The sequence below is a fragment of the Schistocerca nitens genome, chromosome 9 (genome assembly GCF_023898315.1).
Source record: "Schistocerca nitens isolate TAMUIC-IGC-003100 chromosome 9, iqSchNite1.1, whole genome shotgun sequence".
Lineage (NCBI taxonomy): Eukaryota > Metazoa > Arthropoda > Insecta > Orthoptera > Acrididae > Schistocerca > Schistocerca nitens.
Genome location: NC_064622.1, coordinates 323,955,741 through 323,969,952, shown reverse-complemented (window position 1 = coordinate 323,969,952; position 14,212 = coordinate 323,955,741). Strand labels below are relative to the sequence as shown.

The 14,212-nt window shown below is 43.7% G+C and overlaps 1 protein-coding gene across 1 annotated transcript in view; it reads right to left on the bottom strand.

The window, feature by feature from the left end:
- Positions 1 to 13,803, bottom strand: part of LOC126203111 (uncharacterized) — a 175,691-nt gene extending 161,888 nt beyond the window's left edge. Inside the window, exon 1 of the mRNA XM_049937355.1 lies at positions 13,627 to 13,803. Coding sequence (XP_049793312.1) covers positions 13,627 to 13,728 — 102 coding nt within the window. The 5' untranslated portion in view covers positions 13,729 to 13,803. The remainder of the gene's footprint in view (positions 1 to 13,626) is intronic.
- Positions 13,804 to 14,212: the final 409 nt, after the last annotated feature.

The following is a 14,212-nucleotide window of genomic DNA, read 5'->3' as shown; positions in this document are numbered from 1 at the left end:
TCACCGCCAAACACAGATGCGACCACCATGATGCTGTAAACAGAACCTGGATTCATCCGGGGGGGGGGGGGGGGGGGGGAAATGACGTTTTGCCATTCGTGCACCCAGGTTCGTCCTTGAGTACACCATCGCAGGCGCTCCTGTCTGTGATGCTGCGTCAACGGTAACCGCAGCCATGGTCTCCGAACTGACAGTCCATGCTGCAGCAAACGTCGTCGAACTGTTCGTGCAGATGGTTGTTGTCTTGCAAACGTCCCCATCTGCTGACTCAGGGATCGAGATGTGGCTGCACGATCCGTTACAGTGATGCGGATAAGATACCTGTCTCTCGACTACTAGTTATACGAGGTTGGGATCCAGCACGGCATTCCGTATTACCCTCCTGAACCCACCGATTCCATGTTCTGCTAACAGTCATTGGATCTCGGCAAATGCAAGAAACAATGTCGCGATATGATAAACCGCAATCGCGATAGGCTACAATCCGACCTTTATGAAAGCCAGTAACATGATGGTACTCATTTCTCCTCCTTACACGAGGCATCGCAACAACATTTCACCAGCCAACACCGGTCAACTGCTGTTTGTGTATGAGAAATCTGTTAGAAACTTTCCTCACGTCAGCACGCTGTAGGTGTCGCCACCGGCGCCAACCTAGTGTGAATGCTCTGAAAAGCTAATCATTTACATATCACAGCATCTTCTTCTTGTCAGTTAAATTTTGCATCTGTAGCATGTCATCTTCGCGGTGTAGCAATTTTAATGACCAGTAGTATATTATGAACGACATAATTGTCATTTCTACATCCCATCATAAATGCCACATTCTTACACAGAAATATAAATGTTTCTGGAAATGAAAGACACAAGAGGAATAAGGAAAGCATATGAAGCAGCACAAGCCATGACTCAGGGAACAAGGAACAGGGGCATGGGAAAGTATAGGTAATGGAAGGAATTTCCTCAGTCATTCATGACAGCGAGCCTGGAAAAAAATCTTTGATTTTCAAGCTGCATCATTTAAAAAGAAAAGAAAAAATCGAGCTTGCAACAGCTAACTGTAAGTTTGTACGCGACAACATCTAAGCAGTGTTACAAATCCGACCACTTACCTTATGATAAGGTCAGTAGAACAGTTATTCTCCCCTACCTAGAATTGGATGACAGTTCCATAACAGTGCTGACTGAAGGCCTTAATTTTTCTCCAGCCAGACGTCTGGCAATATTCGATATTGGTAGTGGAGCAAAATAGTGCTTTCAGTATCCTTCGCACAACGCAGCTAAGGCTTAGCAAAAGCTAAGCCACTGAAATCTAATATTAGCCAGAGAAATGACGTGGCTTCCATTTATTACATGAGAACAAGGACTTGGTTGCCGACAAAGGAAATGACACCACGGACCTGAACAATGAAGACTACTACCTAAAGATGCTACATTTATTAGGTGATGACACACACACACACACACACACACACACACACACACACACCAGAAGCTTAGTTGCGATCTGACACAGGCCACTATCAGAATAAAAGAAACATTACTAAGGAACTATAGTTTAACAGACAAAATGGTGAAGAGATTAAAGCATCGTGCTGTCAGACATCACAGGCTTTCAGAAAAATGTCCCTCTTAGGCACATTGTTAGTGCGATCAGTTCACCTATCTACAGAATGACAAAACATCTGCTGTCTAATTAGCACCCATACTGGGAGACTGAACACCATGTTGTAAATTCCCAAATGTTTGTTAGGACACTCAAGAAAACGAGAATACAACGAAACAACGTAATGATTAGTCTGGACATTGTGTCACTTTTTACGAGGATGCTCAGAGAGAATGCTTACGGCAAGGGAGACATTGCAAACACTATCAGGTGCCACTGAAGGACGCCGCCTTGAGAATCGGTAGTAGAGGCCAAGCCAGCTGCTTTCCTGCCATACTGTGGTGCAACAAGTAGCAAGTTAGGACGTGTACTGCAGAGACATTTACTCAGGTCAGTGTTCCGGCCTGTCCCCAAGATATGAGATATGCTGAGGCCTATTAAATATGAAGTAGTTCTGTGTGTCTCCAGTGTGTACAGTGTACCACCCAGGAAATAAAGTGAAAAATAGTAAATTCAACAGGCATAATCTGTATCACTTCAGGCAGGGGTGTTACTTTCACAGTCTTGGATGTTACTTTATTTAGCATATGTTAAAATTGAGGAGTAGGTAAGAAATATGTATTTTTTTGTTTCTTCCAAAAAAATTCCTGCCCCAAGACAAAGGCCTCCAAAGATGACACTGCAAACACCATTTTGAAGATGTAAATTTCAGAAAAAAAATTTAAATGCTGTATCTCTGTAACAGTTCTAGATATTTTGTTAGAGTTTTTTTATTTGAAAGATAATTGCTTTATGATTACAATGGTAACCTCCGTTTGGACACATCTGTCACAGTTCTATTACTGCAGACTTTTGAATTTTTTTTATAATTTACAAAAAAAATTTTTTCAGAAACACCAATCCAGAAAAGTTAGCTTTTTTCTGTTGATTAGTACCATGTAGTACTATATTCTCCGTAAAGAAGAGCTTCCACTTTTAAGCTGGAAAGGTTTTATTTCAAACTTTCATGGGTAATGTATGTCTTCACTGAAGTCGTTTCTCACTAATTACTTTGTTACTATGTTTATTTGTATTGTCTCTGTTGCAGGGGGGGGGGGGGGGGGAGGGAAATACACTCTTTGTTCAGATTGGGAATAAGTGTTCTCATATGAAGACTCTGTTTCAAAGTGAAGATGTTTCCAGTGATTACTTTTTGTGTTCTTTTTCTGACAGAATAACAACAATGATAGTATCTGAACAAGGTGAAGCCTCCAATGGTACAGATGATGCAGATTTTGCACCAATAGAGGAAGAATTAAATACCCTGAATCAATCAGCTACAGAGGTAGGTGTTAATGCTGTTAAGAAACTGTAGTCAGTAAAGTTGACTCATAAGCTCTATGCACCAAGAAAACGCAAAGAAATTACTAAAGCTGTGGATGAATGCACTATAGCAAAACTGACCACACTCTTCAGAGTAGAAATTCCATCTTCAAAAGAAAATGAACCAAACCACTCTTGCACCTCTTACCAGGAATTTTTCACAAATATCAATTCAGCTGTTGAATATTGTGCATCCTACAGTGAAATGGTGCAAGTTTTAACTATTATTCCAGAGACATTTTCAAAGAAGTTTGAGGTCTGTAAAAGGAATCTTTGGAAGGCTAGATCCCTATTATGGCCATCCTGTAGAAGCAGCTCAAGTTCAAATAGTGCAGTCATTTTATCTGGAAGACAGATGAGACTGTTCTCACCAGAGTGCCAACAAAAAGGACACTATAACTGTAACAGTTGAAGATCAAAAAGTTGTGAAAGTGAAGAGGTACATGACTCACAGCATTAAAGAAACCTTTGCAATTTATAAGAGCAACTATACAACTTCACATATTGGAAGATCAAAATTTTATGCACTACGACCTAAGTGGGTAGTTCCACACCCACCTAGAGATGTCTGTCTGTGTGTGTACTGCGCAAATTTTGAACTATGTGCGGTAACTTTGAAGGACTTATTGGAGCACGTGACATACGACACCATGGTTGGGCGTGTGGAGTCATTAGTAGTCTGTAACGAAAAGTGAGACACTTTTTTGTTTCAAGAATGTGGTGACTGCCCTGTAAAGGGAGGACTGTCTTTAGAGACACTTGGCATGGAAGATGTAGCAGATACCTCTGCAGAAATTACATATGCAACATGGGAGGTAAATAAACTAATTAAGAAAACGGTTGCCTTTGACAGTTTCATTGATGAACTTGGTAAATGGTCAGTGAAAGCAGTAACACACCAGCATCTGAAGAAATAGCAACAACATATATTGCAGAAGTGAAAGGGTGTGTACAGGCTGAAGAACTGTGTCTAGTGCTTCACTGTGATTTTGCTGAGAACTGGTCTGTCATTCTCCCACAAGAAGTACAAGGGTATTATTGGAGTAATGACCAGGTTTCAATTTTTACAGCAGTGACACATTTTCAAAACAAACCACAAGTGTTGCAGTTGTTAAGTGGTGACACAGGACATGGTTCAGCACATGCTTCGCTAGCAGTATGCAAAATTCTTCAACTGCATACAGGGGCAGAGAAGATCATCATCATTTCTGATGGTGCTCCTAGTCATTTTAAAAATTGTTACCAGCTGTTTGAATTACGTCACTTGTGCCAACTGACTGGGTATACAGTGCTACTGGTCACGGGAAAGGCCTTGAGATCGTGTAGGAGGCCTGCTGAAGCACCATTCTACAAAGCATGGTCTTTTAAGACCAAATATGGCTGTGATTCAGAATGCTGAGGATTTTACAGGAGTCATGAAATCTTGCACATCCACAGCCCTCATTCTTTTGTCCAAAGAGGAAATCAAAGAATTCTGTGAGTAGAAAAAAGAAGAATGGTCCAAACAAACTACTCCTTTGAAAGTAATTCAGAAGTCACATTTTTGGGCTCAAAGTGATGGGCGAAGTCACATTGCACCCACTTTAAAAGAGCAAGAAAGAAGAAATTTCGTTTGTTCAGCCTAAACCTCAGAAACAGCAGGATAATATTCAGATTCACAACCTGAGAAGGGGGATGTTTGTGGCATGTGTATATGACTAAATGGTGGATTGCAGAGATTATAGACACCAGTTATGAATTAAACGAAATTGTAATGAACTTTATGCTACCATATGATGGATCAGCTGCTGGATATAGGTTTCCAGCTGAAGGACAGCAACAACACTATCAGTGCTCACTTCCTGTTCACAATGTTTTGGAGATTGTAAGTGCTCCAGGTCCTATTGGTTCAACAGGAAGGCATCACTCTATATCAAAGGAAGATACTGAAGCAGTGGAACACATTTTTTTACTGGCTAATTTCAGTACAAAACAGAGTGCACAGAATATGTCTAAATTGAAACTCTTAAGTCTTTGGACCTTTCACATACATTCTGGAACCATTTAAAATGTTTGTAAAATGAGTCTCTTACTCATCTTTCAAAACTAAAATTATGTAAGGCTAGGTTTTGATTTTTATGAGCCTATTATGTAATAATGTGGTAATAAAACAAGTGTTATGCATGGCAATTGTTTATAAAACCTTTTTCAACCTAGAAGTCGAAACTCTCCTTTTCAGAGAATGTAGAACTATATGGTACTAATCGACTGAAAACAAAATTTTATGGATTGGCATTTTTGAAAAAAAATTTTTTCATAAATTATAAGAAAAGTTCAGAATGCTATAGTTGGTGGGTTGGTTTAAAAAAGGCGGAGGGCGGACCAAACTGCATGGTCATTGGTCCCTTGTTCCTGGTAAAATAATTACACAAGGGAAAGAAGAAAAGAAAGGAGACCTACAGCACAGTAACATGAGAAAGGAAGAACCAGAAGACTGACAGGACAACCAAAACTACTAGGGACAAAACAGGAAAAGAGAACCAGAGAGAGAAGCAAGAAACAGGTAGAAGGGGTAAAAACAAGAGAGCAGATGACCGTGGCTGGCCGACCACGAGAATAAAAAGGAAAAGCCAGCCACTCTGAGACACATTAAAACATCCACCCTAAAAGCATCAGAGTGGAGAACACAAAGGGACAAAGGACATGCGCTATAACTTACATAGAACGATAAAACCCACCATGTATAAAATGTAAAACTAAATTAGCTGATGAGGTGTTGTCGGCTAAAATTAGTGGCAATGAGTCAGATAACTGAAGAGTCTGTCGCAGGGCAGCCAAAGAAGGACAGCTCACCAAGATACAGGCCACTGTCCCCGGACGCTGCACCAACACTGAGGTGAGCCATCATGGAGCAGAAGGTAGCAGTGTGTCACCCAAGCGGGGCCAATGCGGAGCCAGCAGAGAACCACAGAGTCCCCGTGAGAGGCCACACATTCGTAGTCTCCTTAACGGCATGCAGTTTGTTTTGCGTGCTGAGGTTATGCCATTTTGTCTCCCAAAGCCGCAAAACCTTGCAGCGTAGTACTGAACCAAGATCAGTTGCAGAGAAGCCGATTTCCGTAAGTGGTTTCCACATAGCCTGTTTGGGCAGCCTGTCGGCAAGTTCGTTGCCTGGGATTCCGACGTGACCTGGGTTCCAGACAAACACCACTGGACGACCCGATGGTTCCAGGGACGTTTCCAGAACATATATGGACTCCTGGATGGTAGGTACCAAAGGATGACAAAGGTAGCACTTGTTGATAGCTTGTAGGTTGCTCAAGGAGTCAGTACACAGAAGAAACGACTCTCCAGGGCATGAACAGATGTGCTCAAGATCATGAGATACAGCCACCAGCTCGGCAGTGAAAACACTGCAGCCGTCGGGCAAGGAATGCTGTTCAATATGTCCTCCAAGGACATACGTGAAGCTGATGTAACCATCAGCCATTGAGTCATTGGTGTAAGTTACTTTGTGGCCTCAGTACATGTCAAGAATCAAGAGAAAGTGGCAGCAGAGAGTCGCCGGGTGAACTGAGTCCTTATGGCCATGTGAAAGGTCCAGGCGAAGCCGTGGCCTAGATGTACATCATGGAGGTGTATGTGAATGGATCTCAAGTATAGGCGGTAAAAGCAAGGACTCCAGTTCAAAAAGAAGGGATTGGAACCAAACTGCAATTGGAAGCCCTAATGTGGGCCGCTGAAGCAGGAGATGAACCACCATGGGTGGGAAAAGGAGATCGTGATTCGCATGTGCAGGAGAATTACGAACGTATGCAACATAACTGGCGAGCAGTTGTGCACGCCTAACCTGCAATGAAGGGACTCCGGTCTCCACTAGGATACTGGTCACCAGACTCATCTTAAGAGCTCCTGTTGCTAGTCAAACGCCACAGTGGTGAACTTGGTCGAGTAAACGCAATGCTGAGGGCATCGCCAAACCATAAACCAGACTCCCATAGTCAAGGCAGGACTGAACAAGGGCTCTGTAGAGCTGCAGCAGCTTAGAGCGATCTGCACCCCAACTGGTGTTGCTCAGGCAGCGGAGGGCATCAAGGTGCTGCCAGCATTTCCACTTAAGCTGACGAAAGTGAGGAAACCAAGTCAATCGGGCATCGAAAACCAGTCCTAAGAATCGATATGTCTCCACTACAATGAGTGGATCGTCATCAAGCTAGAGTTCTGGTTCTGGATGGACCTACAGCTGCTGCTAGACCATTAATGGCCACTAAAAACACAGAGACACTCAATACAGAGCCCTGTGGGACCCCATTCTCCTGGATATGGGGGGAACTATGGGAGGCACTAACTTGGACATGGAAAGTATGAAGCGACAGGAAATTTTGGATAAAAATCGGGAGCAAGCCTTGAAGACCTAACTCGTATAATGTGGCAAGGATATGATGTCACCAGGTCATGTCATACGCTTCTCGTAAATAAAAAAAAACGGCAAGCAGGTGTTGGCATCTGGAAATACCTGTTCAGATGGTAGACTCAAGGGACACAAGATTATCAGTGGTAGAGCGACCCTGGTGGAAGCTGCCCTGACATGGGGCCAGTAGGCCACGTGACTAGAGGACGCAACCCAACCGCTGACACGCCATACGTTTCAGCTGCTTACAAAGAACATTAGTGAGGCTGAGGGGCCAATAGCTATCCACATCAAGCGGGTTTTTACCAGGTTTGAGCAACAGAATGATGGTGCTCTCCCACCACTGCGATGGAAAGACGCCATCGCACCGGATCCGGTTGAAGATGACGAGGAGATGTTGCTTGTAGTCAGATGAGAGATGCTTAATCATCTGACTGTGGATTCAATATGGCCCAGGAGCTGCGTTGAGGCAATGTGCAGGGGCACTGAGGAGCTTCTGTAAATGGGGCGTTATAGGATTCACTGTGGCATATAGTGAATAAGAGGACTTTCCCTTCCGGCCACAGTTTGAGAACACGAACGGCTGGGGGGTAATTCTCCGACGCAGAGGCACAATCTTAGTGCTCAGCAAAGTGCTGAGCAATCGCCTTTTCGTCAGTAGATAACACATCATTTATTTTAACACCGGAAACACCTGTTGGCGTCTGGTAACCGAAAACACGTTTGATCTTTGTCCAGACTTGGGAAGGTGACATATGGTACCCAATGGTCAAGGTATATCTTGACCAACACACCTGTTTCCACCATTTGATAAATGGGTGAACGCAGGCACAGAGACGTTTAAAGGCTATGAGGTGCTCCAGGGAAGGATGCCGCTGTAAAGCTCGCCGATGATCCTTAATCGCATCAGCGAGTTACGGCGACCAACAAGGGACTGCCTTTCACCGGGAGCACCCTAAAGAGCGAGGGATCGTGTTTTCTGCCACAGGAATGATTGTTGTAGTCACCTGTTCAACCATCATATCGATGTTACTGTGTGGGGGAGATTCAATGGTGACAGTAGAGATGAAAGTTTCCCAGCCCACCTTGTTTAAGGCCCATCTGGGAAGGCATCCATGGGCCTGATGCCGGGGCAGTGACAAGACAATGGGGAAGTGGTTACTACCACACAGGTCATCATGTACTCTCCATTGAATAGATGGGCGAAGTTTTGGGCTGCAAACTGATAAATCAATGGCCGAGTAACTGTCATGAGCCACACTGAAATGTGTGGCGGCCCCAGTATTTAAGAGGCAGAGGTCGAACTGAGAGAGTAAAGTTTCAATATCTTTGCCTCGTCCAGGAAGCACGGTGCCACCCAACAAGGGGTTATGGGCGTCAAAATCTCCCAAAAGTAGGAAAGGTTTAGGGAGTTGATCAGTCAGTGCAGCCAATAGGTTCAGGAGTACTGCAGCATCTGGAGAAAGATATACATTGCAGACAGTTATTTCCTGCATCGTCCTTATTCTGACAGCCACAGCTTCAAGAGGTGTTTGAAGGGGCACAAGGTTCACTACAGACTGAGTGTAGGACATAAACGTAAACTCCGCCTGAAAATCGATTATAGTTGCTACGGTTCCTGCAGTATCACTTATAGCTGCAGAGGGCAGGGGTCCACACTGCTGGGAACCAGGTCTCCTGGAGGGCAAAGCAGAAAGCAGGTGTAAAGCTTAATAGTTGCCATAGCTCAGCCACACTGTGGAAACAACCGCCTCAAGTCCACTGGAGGATGACGTCATCGTGAGACTGGGAAGGCATGGAACATTCAATGAGGCAGTTTACACCTCAGGGTCACCTGCTGCCACAGACTTTTTGCCCGAGCACTCTATATCCATTGTGTCTGAGGATCCGGCGAGATCTAGGTCCGCAGCGGATGCCAGAATCTCCACCTCCTCCGCAGAGCTTGTAGGTAGCGGGGGTGTGGGTGCCACTGCAATTCCCTTGGTCTTGGGAACCTTCTTTTTGGATTTCTCTCACTGCTCCTTGGGTCTCCCTGGCTGGGAGGACTTCACTGATTCAGCCCCCGAAACTGAGAACGAGTGTGAAGCCCTACAACCAGCTGCTTTTGCTCTCTTCAGGCACTGGTGGGTGTCATCTTTCCCACTAGCAGAAACCTGGAAAGGGAGTGACCCAAGGGACCCTTTCCTAGAGAGAGGAGCCGAAGAAGGCTTACACTTCTCTGGCTCAGAAGTGGGGACTGATAGCCCCGATGGTTGGAGGCTGTTGCTCCTAATGTAGGAGATGCGGGAGCAACAGAGAGTGAAGCGCCCCCCACTGTTAAGGGGCGGGTGTAGTCTTATGGTTCTGAGAGGCAATAGGAATGCGAGGAACTGATGGGGTCAACAACTGTTCTCGTAGCAGCGGCGTAAGAGGAGGTCATAGCCACAGGATGTAGGCATTCAAATTTCCTCTTAGCCTCAGTGTAGGTCAGTCAGTCCAGGGTCTTATATTACATGATTTTCCTCTCTTTCTGTAAAATCCTGCAGTCTGGCAAGCAAGTTGAAAGATGCTCTCTGCAGTTGACACAGATGGGAGGCAGGGAACATGGAGTATTGGGGTGTGATGGACGTCCACAATCTTGACATGCGACACCTGAAGTACAGCAGGAAGACATAAGGCCGAACTTCCAGCACTTATAGCATCACATCGGGGAAGGAATATGTGGCTTGACATCACAGCGGTAGACCATCAACTTGACCTTCTCAGGCAATGTGTCACCCTCGAAGGCCAAGATGAAGGCACTGGTGGCTACCTGATTATCCCTCGGACCCCGATGGACACACCTGACGAAATTAACACCTCGCCGCTCTAAACTGGTGCGCAGCTCGTCGCCAGATTGCAAAAGAAGGTCCCTGTGGAATATAATACCCTGGACCGTATTTAAGCTCTTATGGGGCATGATGGTAACAGAAACATCGCCAAACTTGTCACAAGCGAGTAATGCCCATGACTAGGCATTGGATGCTGTTTTTATCAAGACTCACCCAGAGCGCATTTTGGACAAGCCCTCCACCTTCCGAAAGCTTATCCTCTACATGTTCCACAGAAAACTGAGGCTTCATGGACATGAAAGATTCCCCATCAACTCTCGTACATATGAGGTACTGGGGCGAATAAGCTTCACTGCTATCCTTAGCCGGGCGTTCCTCCCATGGTGTGGCCAGGGAGAGGAATGATTTGGGGTCATATTTCTCAGCATTGAAGTTAAGACTTTGCATGCTTAGAGACTGCTGGCAGCGAACCACCAGCAAGAGATGACATACTATGCTTCATGGCGTGTCATCTGCCCCGATGCCACCCACTCTGATAAGGAGCCCTGCCCACGAGTGCCACCCAGCCTCAGCAAGGGCCACCTGGCAGAAAACAAAAAAATACATGTTCCTTCCTTAGATCTTCATTTTAAAATATGCTAAATTCAATAACATCCGAGACTGTGAGGGTTGTATTTTCTCCTAGCCTGCCTAAATTGATATGGACTATGCCAACAGACAAATGCAACAGCGAGCTACAAGAGGGGGACCATACAAATCATATAACTGAAGAAGCAGACAGTCATCCCACTGGAAGTCTAGGTTTGAATGAGTAAGGCTATGAATATAGGATAGACAATGAGAAATGTGAAAACAGGTAAGAGCCAGTCCTGAAATGAAGAAATGTTCTTTGTGGATAACATTTTGCAAGAACAGAAAGATTTGACATGACTTTTATTATAATCAAAGGAGAAATCACAATAAAAATGTGACATAGGAAAAGTAGGTGAGTATTTGCCGTTATTACAAAATGTAGATGGATGTGAAATATTTAAAGTAACGGTGGCCGAGTTGCATGTTGACGCAGATCAAAGTTCTACAATTTCATGAGAAGAAAATAATTTTTATGATACTGCTGCTCATTTAAGTAATGTTGTTGTTAATGAGCTACTGATATACTCATTTTTAGTATGCCTGAAGGTAGTTACAGTGAAGCTGTTACTGCTGGAGGCAATTATGATATGTAGAAAGAGGTGTAGCTACTGATGACATAGTTAATTATCTTTTTATAATGTAGAAAATGTTGGTGAGGCCTATGCAAAAAAAAGACAATAAATAAAATAAATGTCTTCCTAATGATGAAAGCCTATGCAATACATGAGAAATGGAATTTGAAGCTAAATATATAGTACAGACAGAGATGAGTTTTAAAATATGATGTAATGATTACAAGGATTCCTCTGAAGTGAACAATTTTGACAGATCGATAACCACCCGCGTCCATATTGCTTGATCTCCACTTTCTGGAATGGATCAAAATCTTTAAGTATTACATACACTACATCAAGGAAAGAAATTGGACTCACTGGAAGAACTAGAAATATTTATGCAAAATAACAAGGGCACAATTGTTTTAACTGATGAAGTAATGAGTGGCTTGAGGTTTTTTGTTAGAAGCTTTGCAAGTATGCTAGCTATAACACATTCCCTCATGCCTCAGGACGATGCAATAAGTGTCAGAAAGCCAATCATCGTTTCCCAGTAGGCACAATATGAGGTGGTTGTGCCAGCCAATGGAAGAAGACAGTGTGAAGAACCAAACGAGTGTGTGGGTTCTATTGTCTTCAGTGCTGAGATAATTTATTTAGTTTGTTCATTGGAGGGAAGTATAGGGAAAGGAGAGGAAGAAGCGTAGCAGCCTTTTGACTGCTAAGATGACAGACTGAGGAAAGAGTTAAGGATGCCACAATTTGAACAGGGAACAAGAAAATGTTATTAATAATATATTAAACTGACAGAACTTTGCAATGGGGCACAGATGATGTAATGATAATGACACTAGCTGGAGACTGGGACTTATGGAGGGTAGAGCCTAAGCAAGATTGTGGCAAGACTGAAGGATTTGTTGTGGGGAATACACATATTTGAGATAACCTAGTGGTGTGGTAAAGATGGGGGATAACAAGGTAGCACAAAAAGTAACAGTGACAGTAAAACAGCTCTTGAAATTGACCATTTTGAGTCGCATTTTCTGTAACTTGGTAGTTAAGCTAACATAAATCACACTCTGGTGGTGACCGCCCATGAGGTTGGGCAGTTCATTTATGTTAGGACCTAATGTTCAGACAGAAAGATGTGAAATGGTTGCAGCAAAGTCAGTATAACATAGCTGCTCTCACATGTTGACAGTTAATGCATAATCAGAATTTTTTGCGATGCTGGACCATGAACAACGGTAACTTCGTACAGTTCAACTGCAGCACGAAATGGAAGAGCCTGGTACATCGTAACTGCTCTTTTACCTATGTCTTTACAGCCGCTACTTGCTGTTGCATTATTCTGAAGTCAATCGCCACAATAAGTTCATTGTTACCACGATTAGGAGGAGGAGATTAGTGGTTAACGTCCCGTCGACAACGAGGTCATTAGAGACGGAGCGCAAGCGCGGGTGAGGGAAGTATGGGGAAGGAAATCGGCCGTGCCCTTTCGAAGGAACCATCCCGGCATTTGCCTGAAGCGATTTAGGGAAATCATGGAAAACCTAAATCAGGATGGCCGGAGACGGGATTGAACCGTCGTCCTCCCGAATGCGAGTCCAGTGTGCTAACCACTGCTCCACCCCGCTCGGTATTACCACGATTAAATAAGTGCTAACACGTTCTTGTTTCTTGAACTTTGGCCTGCATTTCAATACGATAATCAGATCCGGCGGAGCACATCAGGCAACACATTACATTTTTCTGACGTCAGTCGATCCAGTTATTTCACAAATATATTCAAGACTGGTTGTCGTCTCTCAATGTCTCTTGACAAACTTCAATACAGTTTGAGCCTGATGGCATTTTCAACGAACACCTTCAATCTGAGTTTGATTGTGACTTGCATCATTTATTAGCTTCCATTAAACGTAGGCCTTTACTTAATGATGGATTACGAACTTTCTTCGAAGTTCTACAACTATTATATCGAGAAGAGAATACTTCCATACAGACCATTCTCCCTCTTGCGATCATAAACAAGATCGGAATGGCTGATACTTCATTTTACGACCAGTAAACACCTGTTCAATATGGTGTTTTCATTCATAGCTAAAATTATACAAACGCGAAATTCGCTTAGGTACACACAAAAAAATTAGGATACGAGCTACCAACAGCTAAGGCATGAATGTCATGTTATCGACACAGATTGGCAAATATCTCAAATACTATACAATAGGAGTACAGGCACAACAGTTCATGACAAGCAGATCGCCTTACCTGTAAGTGTCTTTGAAGTAAACTTATTTTCCCGTCATTTTGAAACCTAAGATAGTGAATTGCATTAGACACAAATGCCTTCATGTGTTGACATTTATCCATTTTCGTCTCACGCAAACAATAAACCTCTTAACATGAAACGACCAGTAGGAGTAAACACATTCAAAATTGACACCAAATGTGACGCACATCAAAGAACACCGAAAGATGTTCAACTAACGCCCGTATCGATCAGCAGAAGATGGCGACAAGCTACATTACAAGAAAAAAATTATGTGAACCGAATTCTGGGTTAACTTCAAGCAAAAACCGAGCTTAAATACGTTTGCTTTTCCTTTTATAAACGACGTGGTGATATCATTAAGCCTCTTCGTCACAATTAGTGAGCGAACTCATCACAGACTACACAGGAGTATCTTTGCCGCAGTCGGCACATGATTATTACCAATGGGTTTTTGTCACCTGCTTCCTTCGCCGAGATCACTCACGCACGCTTGTGTGATGGCGTTCGACCCCGGGATAAGCCTCGTATCCTGGTAGTGGGAAAATTTTTACTGCCAGTATTTGGTCGGCAAGGGGAGGAGAG